The sequence below is a fragment of the Hemiscyllium ocellatum genome, chromosome 1 (assembly GCF_020745735.1).
Source record: "Hemiscyllium ocellatum isolate sHemOce1 chromosome 1, sHemOce1.pat.X.cur, whole genome shotgun sequence".
Classification (NCBI taxonomy): Eukaryota; Metazoa; Chordata; class Chondrichthyes; order Orectolobiformes; family Hemiscylliidae; genus Hemiscyllium; species Hemiscyllium ocellatum.
The window spans coordinates 145,459,782-145,473,962 of NC_083401.1; the positions used below are offsets into that span (position 1 = coordinate 145,459,782).

Sequence of the window (14,181 nt, forward strand, 5' to 3'; positions counted from 1 at the left end):
GAGTCATACAGCACAGAAACAGACCCTTTGGTCTAACTAGTCCACACCAACTCAAACTAAACTAGTCCCACTTACCTGCTCTTGGTCCATATCCCTCCAAACCTTTCCTATTCATGTACTTATCAAATTGTGTTTTAAATGTTGAAACTGTACCTGTATGCACCATTTTCTCTGGCAGTTCATTCCACACACTAACTACTTGCTATGTACAAAAAAGTGAACCCTCATGTCCTCTTTAAATCTTCCTACTCTCAACTAAACAAATGCCCCCTAGATTTGAACTGTCCCACCGTAGGGAAAAAACCCTTCTCGTTCACCTTATCTATGCCCTTCATGATTTTAAAAACCTCAAAAAGGTCATTTCTTAATCTCCCACACTCCGGTGCATAAAGTCCCAGCCTATCCAATCTATTTTTATATCTCAAACTCTCGATTCCTGACAACGTCCTGATAAATCTTTTCTGAGCACTCTCCAGATTAATGATATCCTTCCTGTAGCAGGACGTCCAGAACCACACACAGTACTCCAGAAGAGGCCGCATTAACTTCCTATACAACCTCAGCATGACGTCCCAACTCCTATACTCTCCTTTTCTGTTTCTTCCTTCAAGTTGCTCCTTAAAAACCATCCCTTTGATTAAGCTCTGGTCATCTGCTCTAATAGACTTGACATCGAGTTTTGCTAGAGAAGCGTTCTGCTAAGCATCTTATGAATTTTTGTTACATTAAAAGTGCTATGTTAGCACAAGCTGTTGTTCTGAACATGGAATATATCCAAACAATATTCTAAAACATCAGGGCAACAACTGCCTTGCGAGACGGTAACTCTTCAAGAATTTCAGGTCCTTTTTTTTTGCTTTGTCATCAGATTATTGTACAATCATATTACCATGTTGGATTTCATCAGAAATCACTCCTAAAAAAAACTAAAATTAATTGTTCAATGTGTTTTGAATTGTACTTTTAAAAACATTCACTGGAATGCATTTCCTTATAAAACAGTTGCTGTGGATTATTAAACATGATCTGGTTGGACTCACCTGTAGCAATGTATAACACAAGCTCCCATTGACAGCAGACAGATTAACACAACTGTGCATACAGCTATAAGCACATTACGTCTCTTCTCTTCCTCAACACGATGCAGCTCCCACCATTGTAAGTCGCTGTACTCACATCGCTCCCCGACGTAGCCTTTGAGGCAGCTATTAAAATGGCCAAACACTTTAGAACAGGGCAACACTATAATTAGAGTCATAGAGATATACAGCAGAGAAACGGACTCTTCGGTTGTACAGAAAGATAAATGCATTCTGAAGAAGGGTCATAGGCCATAGAATTATAGAGGCATATAGCATGAAGCAGACCCTTTATTCCAACTTGACCATGCTAACCTAGTTCCATTTGCCCGCAAGATATTGTAATTGTTCCAGCCTCCACCACTTTCACTAACAGCTCATTCCACACACACACCACCCTCTTCATGAAAAAGTTACCCCTTAGGTCCTTTTTAAATCTTTCTCCTCTCATCTTAAACCTAGAGTTTTGGACTAGAGGAAAAAACCTTGATTATTCACCCTTTCCATGCCGCCTCATAATTTTATAAACCTCTGTAAGGTCTTCCTAGACTTCCTATGCTCCAGGAAAAAAAGTCCCAGCCTCTTCACAGATTCTGCTAGACCTGCTGTTTCTCCAGCTTTCTCTGTTTTTATGTCAGATCTTTGGCGTCTGCAGTTCTTCGTTTTAACACTATAATTGTATTCCCAGTAAAGGACATGATACATGCAATGTCAATGTGATGTGAATTGCTGGACCTCACACTTCTGCCAAAGAAATCAGGGTTAGAAAAACAAATTCAGAACAGTTAGATCATCTTCCTGATCTTCCTGGAAGTGGGCAGAATGGCTGGTATGGCTGACTGAAACACAATTAGGCCTCTTGACTGTGCTACAAAACATCCTGGTCCTAAAGTTCCCAATCCCCAAATTGAACAAAACCTGAACTATTAAGCTTTTCCAGGTCCACAGCAGTCTTAACAAGCAGCCCCTAAAAGGGTTCCATGAGAAAGGGTTATTTTTATTTTATAGCCTGAATATGCAGCCTGGAGAATCAGACGTGACATTCTCCATGCCACAATCCTACTGTAGGCACTTCCAGCCTATACTTGCATTCTTCCCTTTGACCTAAGCCCTCCCTAGCAGGTGAACAGAGTGATGGGCTCAGTGGATAGCACTGCTGCTTCACAGTGCCAGGGACCCAGGTTTTATTCCACCCTTGGGTGAATGTCTATGTGGAGTTTGCACATTCACCCCATGTTTGCATGGGTTTCCTCTGGGTGCCATAGTTTCCTCCAATAGTCTAAAGATGTGTAGGTTAGGTGGATTGACCATGCTAAATTGTCCCATAGTGTCCAGAGATGTGTAGGTAAGATTTTGCATAGGAAATGTAAGGTTATAGGGATATGGGAGGGGGATGGATCTGGGTGGGATGCTCTTTGGAGGGCTGGCATGAACTTGATGGATTGAATGGATTGCTTTCACACAGTAGGGATTCTATGATATTGGCAGGGAGATTCACAGAATCTTTTTGTTTCACATCCCTATCCCTCCCTATACCCCCTCAACCCTCTTGGAAGAATGGTGTAAATGACCAGAATTTTAAAAATGTTCTATTTTACCCTCTCTTTTTTTTTGGAGAGTTCAGGACTTCACTTTAGACAAATCCTACATACTGAGTACCTCCAGCATCCCCTTTTCCTGTGTCTAATCATTTCAGTTTGAGACTTTGTGCTATTATCCTGTACCAAACTGTCAAAATATGTGACAACACTGCCCTCTGGTGCATTTGAATTTTTAAGAAAATAAGCTTTCACCAATTTCACTGAAGGAAGGGGCTGAGTCTTGAATCTGTGGTCCAGCTCACTGCTTTTCACTGGGTTCCTCTGCTTTTCCTGCAAGTGTGCATGTGAACTACCAAGAAAATATGGAATCAGTAGGGTAATTTTAAACTTGGCTGATAGGTTAAAACAGCCATGCTTATTTGGCTACTGTGCATCTCTTCTGATTTTCATGGAATCCGTTGCTATGCCTGTATTTACTGTTTTTACATGAATACTCACAATCAGACTGTTTCTCAAACACTGGCCTGATTAATTTTTTTAAAACTTTGGGACAGGGTGTCAAAGGTCAGGGATGGTCCTCGTTCCTGAATCTGACAAAAAGGGGGCTTGAGGTTGTTGAAGCAGTTACTTGTCGGGATTGTGTCTGGGCCACCCCTTTAGTTTGCAGACAGGCTTCCAAAGCAGAAAGGCCAATCATAGACAGGCTTCCAAAACAGAAAGGCCAATCACAGAAGCTCCCATTTCAAAGGAGCTGTCTGCAGCAGTTCAGGAGTTTCAATAGGGGTATGGGTGGGTTGCGCTTCGCCGGGTCGGTGTGGACTTGTTGGGCCGAAGGGCCTGTTTCCACACTGTAAGTAATCTAATCTAATCTAATCTAATATGAAGGTGCACTTTTCGATATTTTTAAAAATGCAGCAATGAAAAATAGAAAAAGCTGTCAAGTGGATGAGGAGTGCAAAGGGAAATATCCAATTGTCTTGGGCTACATGGGCACCAACAGCATAGATAACATTAGGAAAAGTTTATATTGGCACGCTTGCCTTCATTGGTCAGTGCACTGAATATCGGACTTGGGAAGTCATGTTGCGGCTGTACAGGACATTGGTGAGGCCACTTTTGGAGTATCACATACAGTTCTGGTCACCCTGCAATAGGAAGAATGTTATTAAATTGGAATGGGTGCAGAAAAGATTTATAAGGATTTACCGGGACCAGAAGTTTTGAGTTGTAAAAAGAGGCTGAATAGGCTAGGACGTTTTTTCCCTGAAACATAGGAGGTTAAGGGGTGACCTTACAGAGATTTATAAAGTCATGTGGGGCATAGATAAAGTGATTGGCAAGGGTCTTTTCCCAAGGGTAGGCAAATTCAAAACTAGAGGGTGTATTTTTAAGGTGAGACGGGCAAGATTTAAAAGGGACGCAAAGGGCAATTTTTTCCCACAGAGGGTGGTGCATGCATTACAGAGGAAGAGGTAGATGCAGGTACAGTTACAACATTTAAAAGACTATTTGGACAGGTACATGAATAGGAAAGGTTTAGAGGGATATGGACCAAACGCAGGCAAATGGGACTAGTTCAGTTTGGGAAACCTGGTTGGCATGGATTAGTTGGACCAAAGGGTTTGTTCTGCATGACTCGATGACTCTCATGACGTAACCGGGGGTTAAATTAAAAATTAGAACCAGAATAGTTAAAATCTCTGGACTTCTTTTGTTATCTGAGCCACAAGAAAATTAGCATAGAGTAGGTAGGAGAAAGTAAGGACTGCATATGGTGGAGATCAGAGTCAAGAGTGTGGTACTGGAAAAGCACAGCAAGTCAGGCAACATCTGAGGTGCAGTAGAATTGACAGTTCGGGCAAAAGCCCTTCATAGGATAGATCGGTTCCGTGCCTTTAATTCATGAGTAATTAGGAGAATAGTGTGGATGAGATGGGTTTTAAATGATAGGACACTAGCACTAATTAGCACTAATAAACTAGCACTAATACTTGGGAAAGAGAGGGAGCCATGCAGTTAGAATGTCTGAACCACAATGAGACCATACCATCTGAATGACTAGAGAGGGCATTAAACAAAATAGTGTTGATATGGTTACATGAGAAGAGATTTAAAAAGTTAGTGATAAAGGAAAAGTCAATAATGCAATAATGCAAATCTGGCAAATGGTAACTAGGCATAGAATTTACAAATACACCAACAAATTGATGTCATGTGAACATTGTTGGCTAGGCCAATATTTATTGCCTATCTCTAATTGACCTGGAGAATTTGTTGGTGAGCTGTCTTCTGCTATAGTTCTTGGATTATAGGCACATTCACAGTGCTGTAAGAAAGGGCTTTGACCTAGTGACTATGAAGGCAGTGTGATATCATGCAGTCAGAACGGTGAGCAGCTTGGAGGGGAACGTGCAACGTGGTATTGTTCCCATGTATCTATTCACCTTGTCCTTCTAGATTGGGTTTGAGAGGTGTTGTTGAGGGACTCTTGGTGAGCAACTGCAGTGAACCTTGTAGATGGTGCACACTGCTACTAAGTGAGCATTAATGCTGGAAAGAGTTAACGCTGAAAGTAGTGGATGCACTGTCCATTAAGTTGTCTGTTTCACCTTGGATGGTCTCAAGTTTCTTGAATGTTGTACTCATCCAGGAAACTGGGGAGCATTCTTTTGTACTTCTATTTTGTTCCTTGTAAATGGTAAGATAGATGTTGGTGAGTTACTCTTCTCAGAGTTCCCAGCCTTGAATTGCTTTGCTAGCAACAGTATGGGTAGTCCAGTTTAGTTTCTGGTGAATGGTAACCCCCAGGATGTTGATAGTGGTTGTTTCACTGTTGGTAATGCCATTGAGTACCTCCAATAATCTCATTACGAAAGTAACTGCACTTCAAAAGTTGTGATGCACTTCAGGACAGCCTAAAATTGTAAAAGCTGTTAATTTTTCTTTACCATTAATATAAAGTCCAGTTGTAGCAGCTGACTGTTGCCTGATGGTGCAAAATATATTTCTAGTGGTTTCTTCAGTTTTTTGACTACTTAGAAGACAATTTTGTAATCAATGCTTGAATGTGAAACACAAGTTGTTGACTTCACTTACTTGCATGCAAACACTGTTATCTCCGGCATGTGGAAACAAACTCCTCCATTCAGACAGAAATCCTCATGCGAAAGTGGACAAGTCGCAACATTATTATTTTGCTTGTGTGTGGTTGTTTCAAAAATGGTGCTCCTGACAGTTACCTCCATCAAGCCATCAGTGGGGAAGGCTGAGCCAATCACACCTGAGAGAATTGTAGACATTTTATACCTTGCATAGTTTATGCTGCAGAGCTTACGATTGCTGGGGAGAAGGAATGAGGTACTCTGGTCTTTTAACATTGTGTCTGGGAATACAGACATATATTGCCCATCCCTAGCTATCGTTATGAAGTTGTAGGTGCCATTTTATTCATCGGCTAAATTTGCTGAAGATGCTTCCACAGTTCTGTTAGAAAGTTCAATTTTTTTTCAATCCAGAGACCATGATGTAAATACATGTCTAAATAGAGTTGGTATGTGACTTGGTGAGATGGCATTGCCATGCATCTACTAACCCACCAACTAGTTGACGCAGTGGGCTTTGTGCATTCAACTTAATCAGCAATGAAAATACTTCACGTCAATAAACTTATCCATGCGGTAACATTTGAACAGTTGGAGAATTTGATGAGGCATAAAATGTCATTTCAATCATTCCTCTCCTGTAGCAAGGAAATGTTCAGAAGTTAGAATTATTAGGAATTTCATGGAATAACTTAGTTGCTGAGATTGATTCTTCCATGTGGTATGGTGGAAGTCTTAATTATGTACATATAGGAATTTCTGCTGAACTGCCAGCAAAGTGGCAGGAGTCCAGCAGGAGCAGCTGCAATGAAATTCCAGACCCATACTATTTCACACAAGCCAACACCTAGCTAGTGCCAATATCAAGAGTAGAATTCAACTAGGAGAAAGTGAGGACTGCAGATGCTGGAGATCAGAGCTGAAAAATGTGTTGCTGGAAAAGCGCTTAAGAAGGCTTATGCCCGAAACGTCGATTCTCCTGCTCCTTGGATGCTGCCTAACCTGCGCTTTTCCAGCGACACATTTTTCAGCTCAAGAGTAGAATTATCACTTTACGCTGTGAGCTTTATACAGAGGTCAGAGGGAGAGAGGTCTTCTTGCCACACCTTACCCCCTGCAAAGAATAAAGATTTGGGATTGATTTGTCCTCCACTTAGCTTGCGAGCAATGTTTTCATTTTTTTGGGCAATGCTCTTTAATCAGCATGAGGTGCAATCTGTGTTCACCTCCAGGAGGCCATCCTACCTACTGAGCTGCTAGTGAATCAATGGTTTTTTTTAGATTAGATTAGACTTAGATTAGACTTACAGTGTGGAAACAGGCCCTTCGGCCCAACAAGTCCACACCGACCCGCCGAAGCGCAACCCACCCGTACATTTACCCCTTACCTAACACTACGGGCAATTTAGCTTGGCCAATTCACCTGACCCGCACATCTTTGTGACTGTGGGAGGAAACCGGAGCACCCGGAGGAAACCCACGCAGACACGGGGAGAACGTGCAAACTCCACACAGTCAGTCGCCTGAGTCGGGAATTGAACCCGGGTCTACAGGCGCTGTGAGGCAGCAGTGCTAACCACTGTGCCACCGTGCCGCCCACAAAAATATAAAGATGGGAGGTTATGGATTATACTGTAAAACTGTCGGTATGATATTATTCACACCGCGCTGTCCCCAACTGACCGAAGAGGCTGTGTTTAAATCCCGTGATGAGCAGTTTGCGTTTTACTTCTCACATTGGGGGGAGCTGAGCATTTACCCAAACACTGGGCACACCATCTCCCTGACACAGTGTTCACAAATCAAACTGACAGCAAAGCTTCATGTGTGATCGAAAGTTTCCGCAAAGGAGACTTAGCTCAACAAATGTACGGAGGGAACACAATCCTTCCTTGAAGGTGAAATGTAAGAAGCTGAGTTTCAGTAAGCCTGACGTGATTTGAACACGCAACCTTCTGAGCTGGAGTCAGACGCGCTACCGCTGCGCCACAAGCTCGAAAGCCTTGCATGCCAACAGCACCAGCAATGCAATGTGTCCATTGGCAATACTGCTGGTAGGACAGGGCATTTGTCAATGGTCGCAGACATTCAGGTAAGTGTGAGATCTCACCTGTACCAGGGTAACAAGCATTAGTAGAGCGTGTGGGAAATGTTGGAAAGGGCTGGGTGGGAGACCAAGTGTGAAAGTGGAGATGCAAAACTGTGGAAGGGGATTGTCTGATTGGCATAGGAGTGTAAAAGAGACACCTGCCTCCTTTATTAGTGAACAGCAACCTGCAGGATTAAACCACCTGAGTGACAGATATAGGCCTCTCCAGTCATATTATTGGAGGAACAGCAGCACGTGACCCTTTGTTGGTTATTACTTGCTTATTCGAGTGCCATGTGTGGATAATTCATCTGATACCTCCCAGCCATCTTAAAATCATGGAGGAGGCAGGGGTAGATAGATGGTCAGTAGGTACACAGCTGAGGACATGGTAACTAAACTGTTGGTCCTGGTACCAACCCCCACCATTGGCGCCATTGCTGCCATTGTTCATACAGTCAGCCAATGAAGTTTGTACACTTACTTCTACAGCTAAAACCTGTCCCCAAAAGGCCTTTGTTACATGTACAGATGTAGTCTCCATTTGTGCTAGTGCGCACAGCATTTTCATCACAATTATGCATCCCAGTTTTGCATTCATCAATATCTGTAAATGTAATAACAGATATCACATGCTGAATTCACCAGAAACCTGGGGAATAATTATATCTTTCTATTTCAAATGAAATGAGGCATACATTGAAGAAGTCACATTATGGGTAAGGGGCAAATTTCTTTTGAGAAGGTTGAGTAGGTTGGAATTCAGACAAATGAAAGGAGAACTTACTGAAAAATGTGCGATTACTAGAGAATTTGATAGGATCAGTGCAGAAAGATTAGTTCCTCTTGTGGAAGAGTGACATAATCTCAGCGTAGGGGGGCACTTAGTTAAGGCAGCAATAAAGAGCTATTTCTTCTCTCAGAAGGTAGGGGATCTGTGGAATTCTTTATCAAAAAGAATGAGGCTGTGTCATTAAGTATATTCAGGACTGAAATGGACAGATTTTGAATGAGTAAGAGAATTAAGGGTAATGGGGGAAAAGGCAAAGTGGAATTGAGGATTCTGAGATCAATCAGGATCACATTGAATGGTGGAGCAGAGTCAATGGTCTTACATCTTACATCTTAGAGACCAGAAAAGAATTCTAAAATGCAAGCAATAAAGTTGAAGATAAACATTAAGTCAACAATGTCAAGAGGTTGGCATCATATATCACAATGGTACCACTGTTCATCAGACCACAAGGAGCAGAATTAAGTCACTCAGCACATTGATTTTACTCTGCCATTCAATCATGACCGATAGGTTTATCAGCCTCATTCTCCTGTATTCTACTCAAAACACTTGATCCCCTTACTAATCAAGAACCTATCATTCCTTCCCCCCTCTGTCTTAAATACACTGAATGACTTGGCCACCACTGCTCTTTGTGATGATGCATTCCAAAGATTCGCTACCATCTGGCTGAAGAAATTCCTCCTCATCTCAGTTTTAAAGGGTAATTTCTTCACTCTGAGGCGGTGCCCTCAGGTCTGAGTCTCTCCTACTAATGGGAACATCTTCTCTACATCCACCCTTTGCAGGCCTTTCAGCATTCTGTGAGTTTCAATGAGATCCCTCTCATCCTTCTAAACTCCAACAAGTACAGGCCCAGAGTCCTCAAACGGTCCTCAGACAACAAACCCATCAACCCTGTGATCATTCTTGTAAACCTCTTCTGAAGCCCCCTCCAATGCCAGCACCTCCTCCTTTGGATATAAGGCCCAAAACTGCTCATAATATTCCAAATGCTGTCTGACCAGAACCTTATACTGCCTTAGCAGTACACCTCTACTTTTGTTTCCTAGCCATCTGGAAATGAATGTAACATTGCAGTTGCCTTCCCAACTGCCAACTGAACCTGAAGGTTAATTTTAAGTGAATCCTGAACTCTTAGTTCAGTTCAATTCAATTCCCTTTAGAAAGTAGTCTTTGCTTCAATTCTTCCGACCAAAATACATAACCTCACACTTTCCCATATTGTATTCCAACTGCTACATCTTTGCCCACTCTCCTTGCCTGTCCAAGTCCTTCTGCAGCCTCCCCACTTCATCAACGCTACCTGTCCTTCCAACTATCTACCTATCTTTGTGTCTTCTGCAAACTTAACACTCAATGTCCTCAGTTCTTTCGTCCAGATGATTGAAGGAAATTAGCATAACAAAAAATGCAAACAGGACTTCTCACCATGACAGAGCAGTCCATCGCCACTATAACCAGGATGGCATTTACAGACGTAGCTGCCCTCTATGTTAATGCAATCTGCAAGGTGTCTGCTGCAAAGGGAAGCACCAGTGGCACATTCATCAATATCTGCAAGAAAATAGCGTGTATTAGAGACATGGACTGGAGTCACTATTACAAACAAATTGTTGAAACATAAAAAAGTCTTGAACATTTAAGACTGGGCATCAGCTTTGTTGCCTTCTGTAATACTAGTCATTGCATTACAATTATAATGAAGTGATTGTTTATTCTTGACAAACCATCTTTATCAAATATTCTTCAATAGTCCAAAATCAAAGCCCAAAGCCCAATATATTCTATGTATTTTCAAACTCTTTCATGGGATAGGGGCATCACTGAATAGGCCAACATTCATTGTCTTTCCCTAATTACCCTGGAGAAGGTGATGGTAAACTACCTTTTTCAAAGCTTTCATTCCTTGGGATGTAGAGACACCATGGTGCTGGGAGCAGTGGTGAAGAAACAGTGATATAGTTCCAAGTGAAGATGATGTGTGGCTTGGAGGGCAATTAGCAGATCATGGTGTTTCTATGTATCTCATACTCTTGTCCTTCGAAATGTTAGAAGTCGAGAGTTTGGAAGGTGTTATCAAAAGAGCCTTGGTGAATTTCTGCAGTGTATCTTGTAGATGCTGCTACTGTACATCAGCGTGGAGGGAGAGAGCATCCATAAGGATGTGATGCCAACTGTTGGCTGCTCTGACCTGCATGGTGTTCAGTCTCATGAATGGTCTTGGAGCTACACTCATCCAGGTAAGTGAAGAACATTCCATTTAACTTTTGACATGGGCCTGATAGATAATAGTCAGGTTCTGAGGAGTCAGGAGCTCACTGCAGAATTCCTAGCCTCTGACCTGTTTTTCCAGCCATAGTATTTGAAAGGATAGTCCAGTTCAGTTTCTGATCAACCCCCAAGATGTAGGGGATTCAGCAATTGTCATTGAATGTCAACAGCCATGCATACAAAGTAAGAAGAGAATGGGTGAAATTGTTGACAAGTAGACTGCCAAGGAACTTATTAAATAATTTGAAGCTGACTTTTGACATTGGCAAAGATCTGATTGTGCCATCTGTCTTTATCATACATTAAAAATATAATTAATCTTGAGTGCCAGCAAGCAGATTACCAGGCAAAATTGGCCAAAGAATGATGCTAAGTTGGCAAAATAAATTGAATGCACAGGTTTTACTTAGTTACATAACTGGGACATTGCCGTTTGGAAATCATTTGAAATTCACGCTTTGATTGATGAACTAGTTTCAGTCCATGTATTTCAGGGAAAGCAAAATCTATGTGCCCAGAAGAAATCTGCTTTATTCAGAATTAAAACACACAAACAAGGAGATTTTAAATTAACTTCTCACCACTGCAGACTGTGCCATTGCCAGTAAATCCTTCCAAACACTGGCATCTACTAATTTCTCCTGGGGCAACGCATTGAGCATTGAGATCACATTCCAGTGAACCACAGTCATCTTGATCTTGAACAAGAAAATCAAACAGAATTAGTAAAAATAATAAACAAATAACAGGAGTTATTAACAGGAGCCCCTATTGGCTTTACCCCTGCATGTGTCACTGAATTATGCAGAAATTTTAGAAAAGTTCAGCATCAAAAGGAAAAAAAGAAATCAGAAGGGACCTCAAAACAGAATCTAAAATGTCACGTGTAAGAGACATAGTTCATCTACAGGATTGTTTCAAGTTAGATCATGACTATAAGACAAAGACAAGTGGTATTTGAAGGTCTTCAAAGAAGGTCTTCATGTAAGGCCTGAAAAGTTTTCTGCATATGCTTATGGGAAAATGGGGCTTAACTTTTATAGCACCTTATTGTATCTTTAGAGTGTCTCAAAATTCTTTGTAGCCAATTGATTTCTTTTGAAATGGATTGAATGTTGGTATGTGGGCATGTGCCTCAACCAACTGCATATCACAAGACCCCAGAAAAAGTAACGAATGAAGCTCAGGAAAAAGTAGTTTTTGATGTTAAGTAAAGGAAGACTGCTGTTTGAATTGTGCTCTGGATCATTTATGTTGATTTGACTGGGCAGAGAGAGCATTGATTAATTGCTTCATCTGAAGGATGTCACCTCTGACAATGAGTATTCTGTGAGAACTGTACTGTGTGTCAATATAGATTATGTAACTCCAGTCACGGATCTTTAACACACAACTTTGAACTCAGTTGCAGAATGGCACTACGTAGGCAAACATTCTGGACTTGTTTTAAAGCAAACTAAATGCTGTGGTTGTGGAGTGGGGCAGAGTGAACTTAAACTTTCACTCTGTGAAAGGATGCCCCCCCTCACCTATTCCTATCTTTGTGGTCTTCATACTCCATATGTAATTATCAGAGTTTACAATACATTTTTGATGCACAAATAGAATTTTATGTGTTTAAATTTTAAGTGTTCATTTTCGTATTAACTTAACCAATATCCCTGGTAAAACAGATAACCACTTTCCAGGCTAGAAAATAAATGCAATATGTCTTTAACCCATCACATTCACGTGATGGGTTAAAGATATATTGCATTTATTTTATAGAATTTAGAAAATCAGTAATATTTCTATACTATTTCAATAGCTGTAAATAACAATTCGTGTGGAAGCTGAAATTTTTGCTTTTGGCACTGCTACCTCAAAACTACCTAAGTATCAGTAAATTTGGTCTGCATTATGTATTGGTTGACCTCCAACTGCAGTTCCAAAAGCAGAAGTTACCTGATACCATTATCTCTGCCACAAGAGTGGATCTTGGCTGGAGTTCAGCAGTAATCTCATCCTCATTGACATTAGTGACAGAGGAACTCGGTTCTGTGGGTGAGATATTCTTCTTTTGTAATGTTGTGGCTAGTAACAAATTTATCTTGTGGGATGACATTTTTCTGGACCCTGTTAACAAAATGGAAGTCCGATTATTGATTTGCTTAACCTGTTTATTCAATCTGCATTCATGAACCTGATCTTGACTTCGCTTGGATATTGGCATAAGTACTGAAGCTGACAGGATATGTTGAGAGAACAATCAATATGAGTTTAGGGTGCAAGAGCAAGGAGGTTTTCGGTGAACTTGTATAGGACAACAGTTCAGCCTCAATTCAAGTATGATCTAGAGTTCTGCATATCTTTTACAAAGGTATGAGAAAAGTGCAGAAAAGATGTATGGAGTGATTTCAGGGACAAGCAATCCCAGTTACGAAGATAGATTGATGAAGTTAGGATGTTTTCCGTGGGAGAAAGAAGGCTGAAAGGACATTTGATAGGAGACATTCAAAATCAATCACACTGTAGAGAGAGCAAATAGGGAGAAATCATTCCCGCTGGTGAAAGGATTGAGAATGAGAGATCACAGATTGAAAGTAGAATAAGCAAAAGGAGCATGAGAAAAAGAAACACCTTCACACAGAATGGCTAAGGTCTGAAATGCACTGTCTGAGATTTTGGTGGAGACTAAAAGAATTAAACTGTTAACTGAAAAGGAAGAATGTGCAGAGTTATTTGAAAAAGCTTGGGGAAATGGCACTAAATGGACAGTCAGCGCAGATGGGCCGAATGGCCTCTTTCTGTGTTGTAGCAATTCTGGGATTCTGTGAAATCCCTGCCTTTTTATTTCAATGGAAACTTTAGCTTCTAGTGCTGATCTAACAACTACTGGCCTGACTAACCAACCAAAATTCTGGTCGGACATTAACCTGAGATTCTGGAGTACTTGTCATGTTATTATCACTTTGGCACCATCTCCTGTGACTTACTACAAACCAAAGCCCACTTGATTCTACAAAAAGCTCTTCAAACGATCAGTGAAGTAGAGATCTAGAAGCAAATGGATCAATTCTAAGAGAAGAATATTTTTTAGATTAGATTCCCTACAGTGCAGAAACAGGCTCTTTGGCCCAACGAGTCCACACCAACCCTCCAAAGAGTAATCCACCCAGACCCATTTCCCTCTGACCAATGCACCTAGCACTATGGACAGTTTAGCATGGCCAATTCACCTAACCTGGGCCTTTGGACTGTGGGAGGAAACCGGAGCACCCGGAGGAAACCCACACAGACACAGGGAGAATGTGCAAACTCC

The 14,181-nt window shown here is 41.3% G+C and overlaps 1 protein-coding gene and 1 non-coding gene across 3 annotated transcripts in view; both read right to left on the reverse strand.

Annotated features, from left to right (window-relative positions):
- The window catches only part of egf (epidermal growth factor), a 152,799-nt gene that overhangs the window by 28,171 nt on the left and 110,447 nt on the right, over positions 1–14,181 (reverse strand). For both annotated transcript variants that reach the window (XM_060826670.1, XM_060826662.1), the window contains exons 15-19: positions 12,825–12,995; positions 11,462–11,578; positions 10,038–10,163; positions 5,717–5,900; positions 1,041–1,205 (exon numbers count right to left, since the gene is read on the reverse strand). In XM_060826670.1, the coding sequence (XP_060682653.1) occupies positions 1,041–1,205; positions 5,717–5,900; positions 10,038–10,163; positions 11,462–11,578; positions 12,825–12,995 (763 nt within the window). The remainder of the gene's footprint in view (positions 1–1,040; positions 1,206–5,716; positions 5,901–10,037; positions 10,164–11,461; positions 11,579–12,824; positions 12,996–14,181) is intronic.
- trnaw-cca (transfer RNA tryptophan (anticodon CCA)) lies at positions 7,646–7,717 on the reverse strand. The gene has a single exon. It is a non-coding gene; the product is annotated as a tRNA-Trp (tRNA).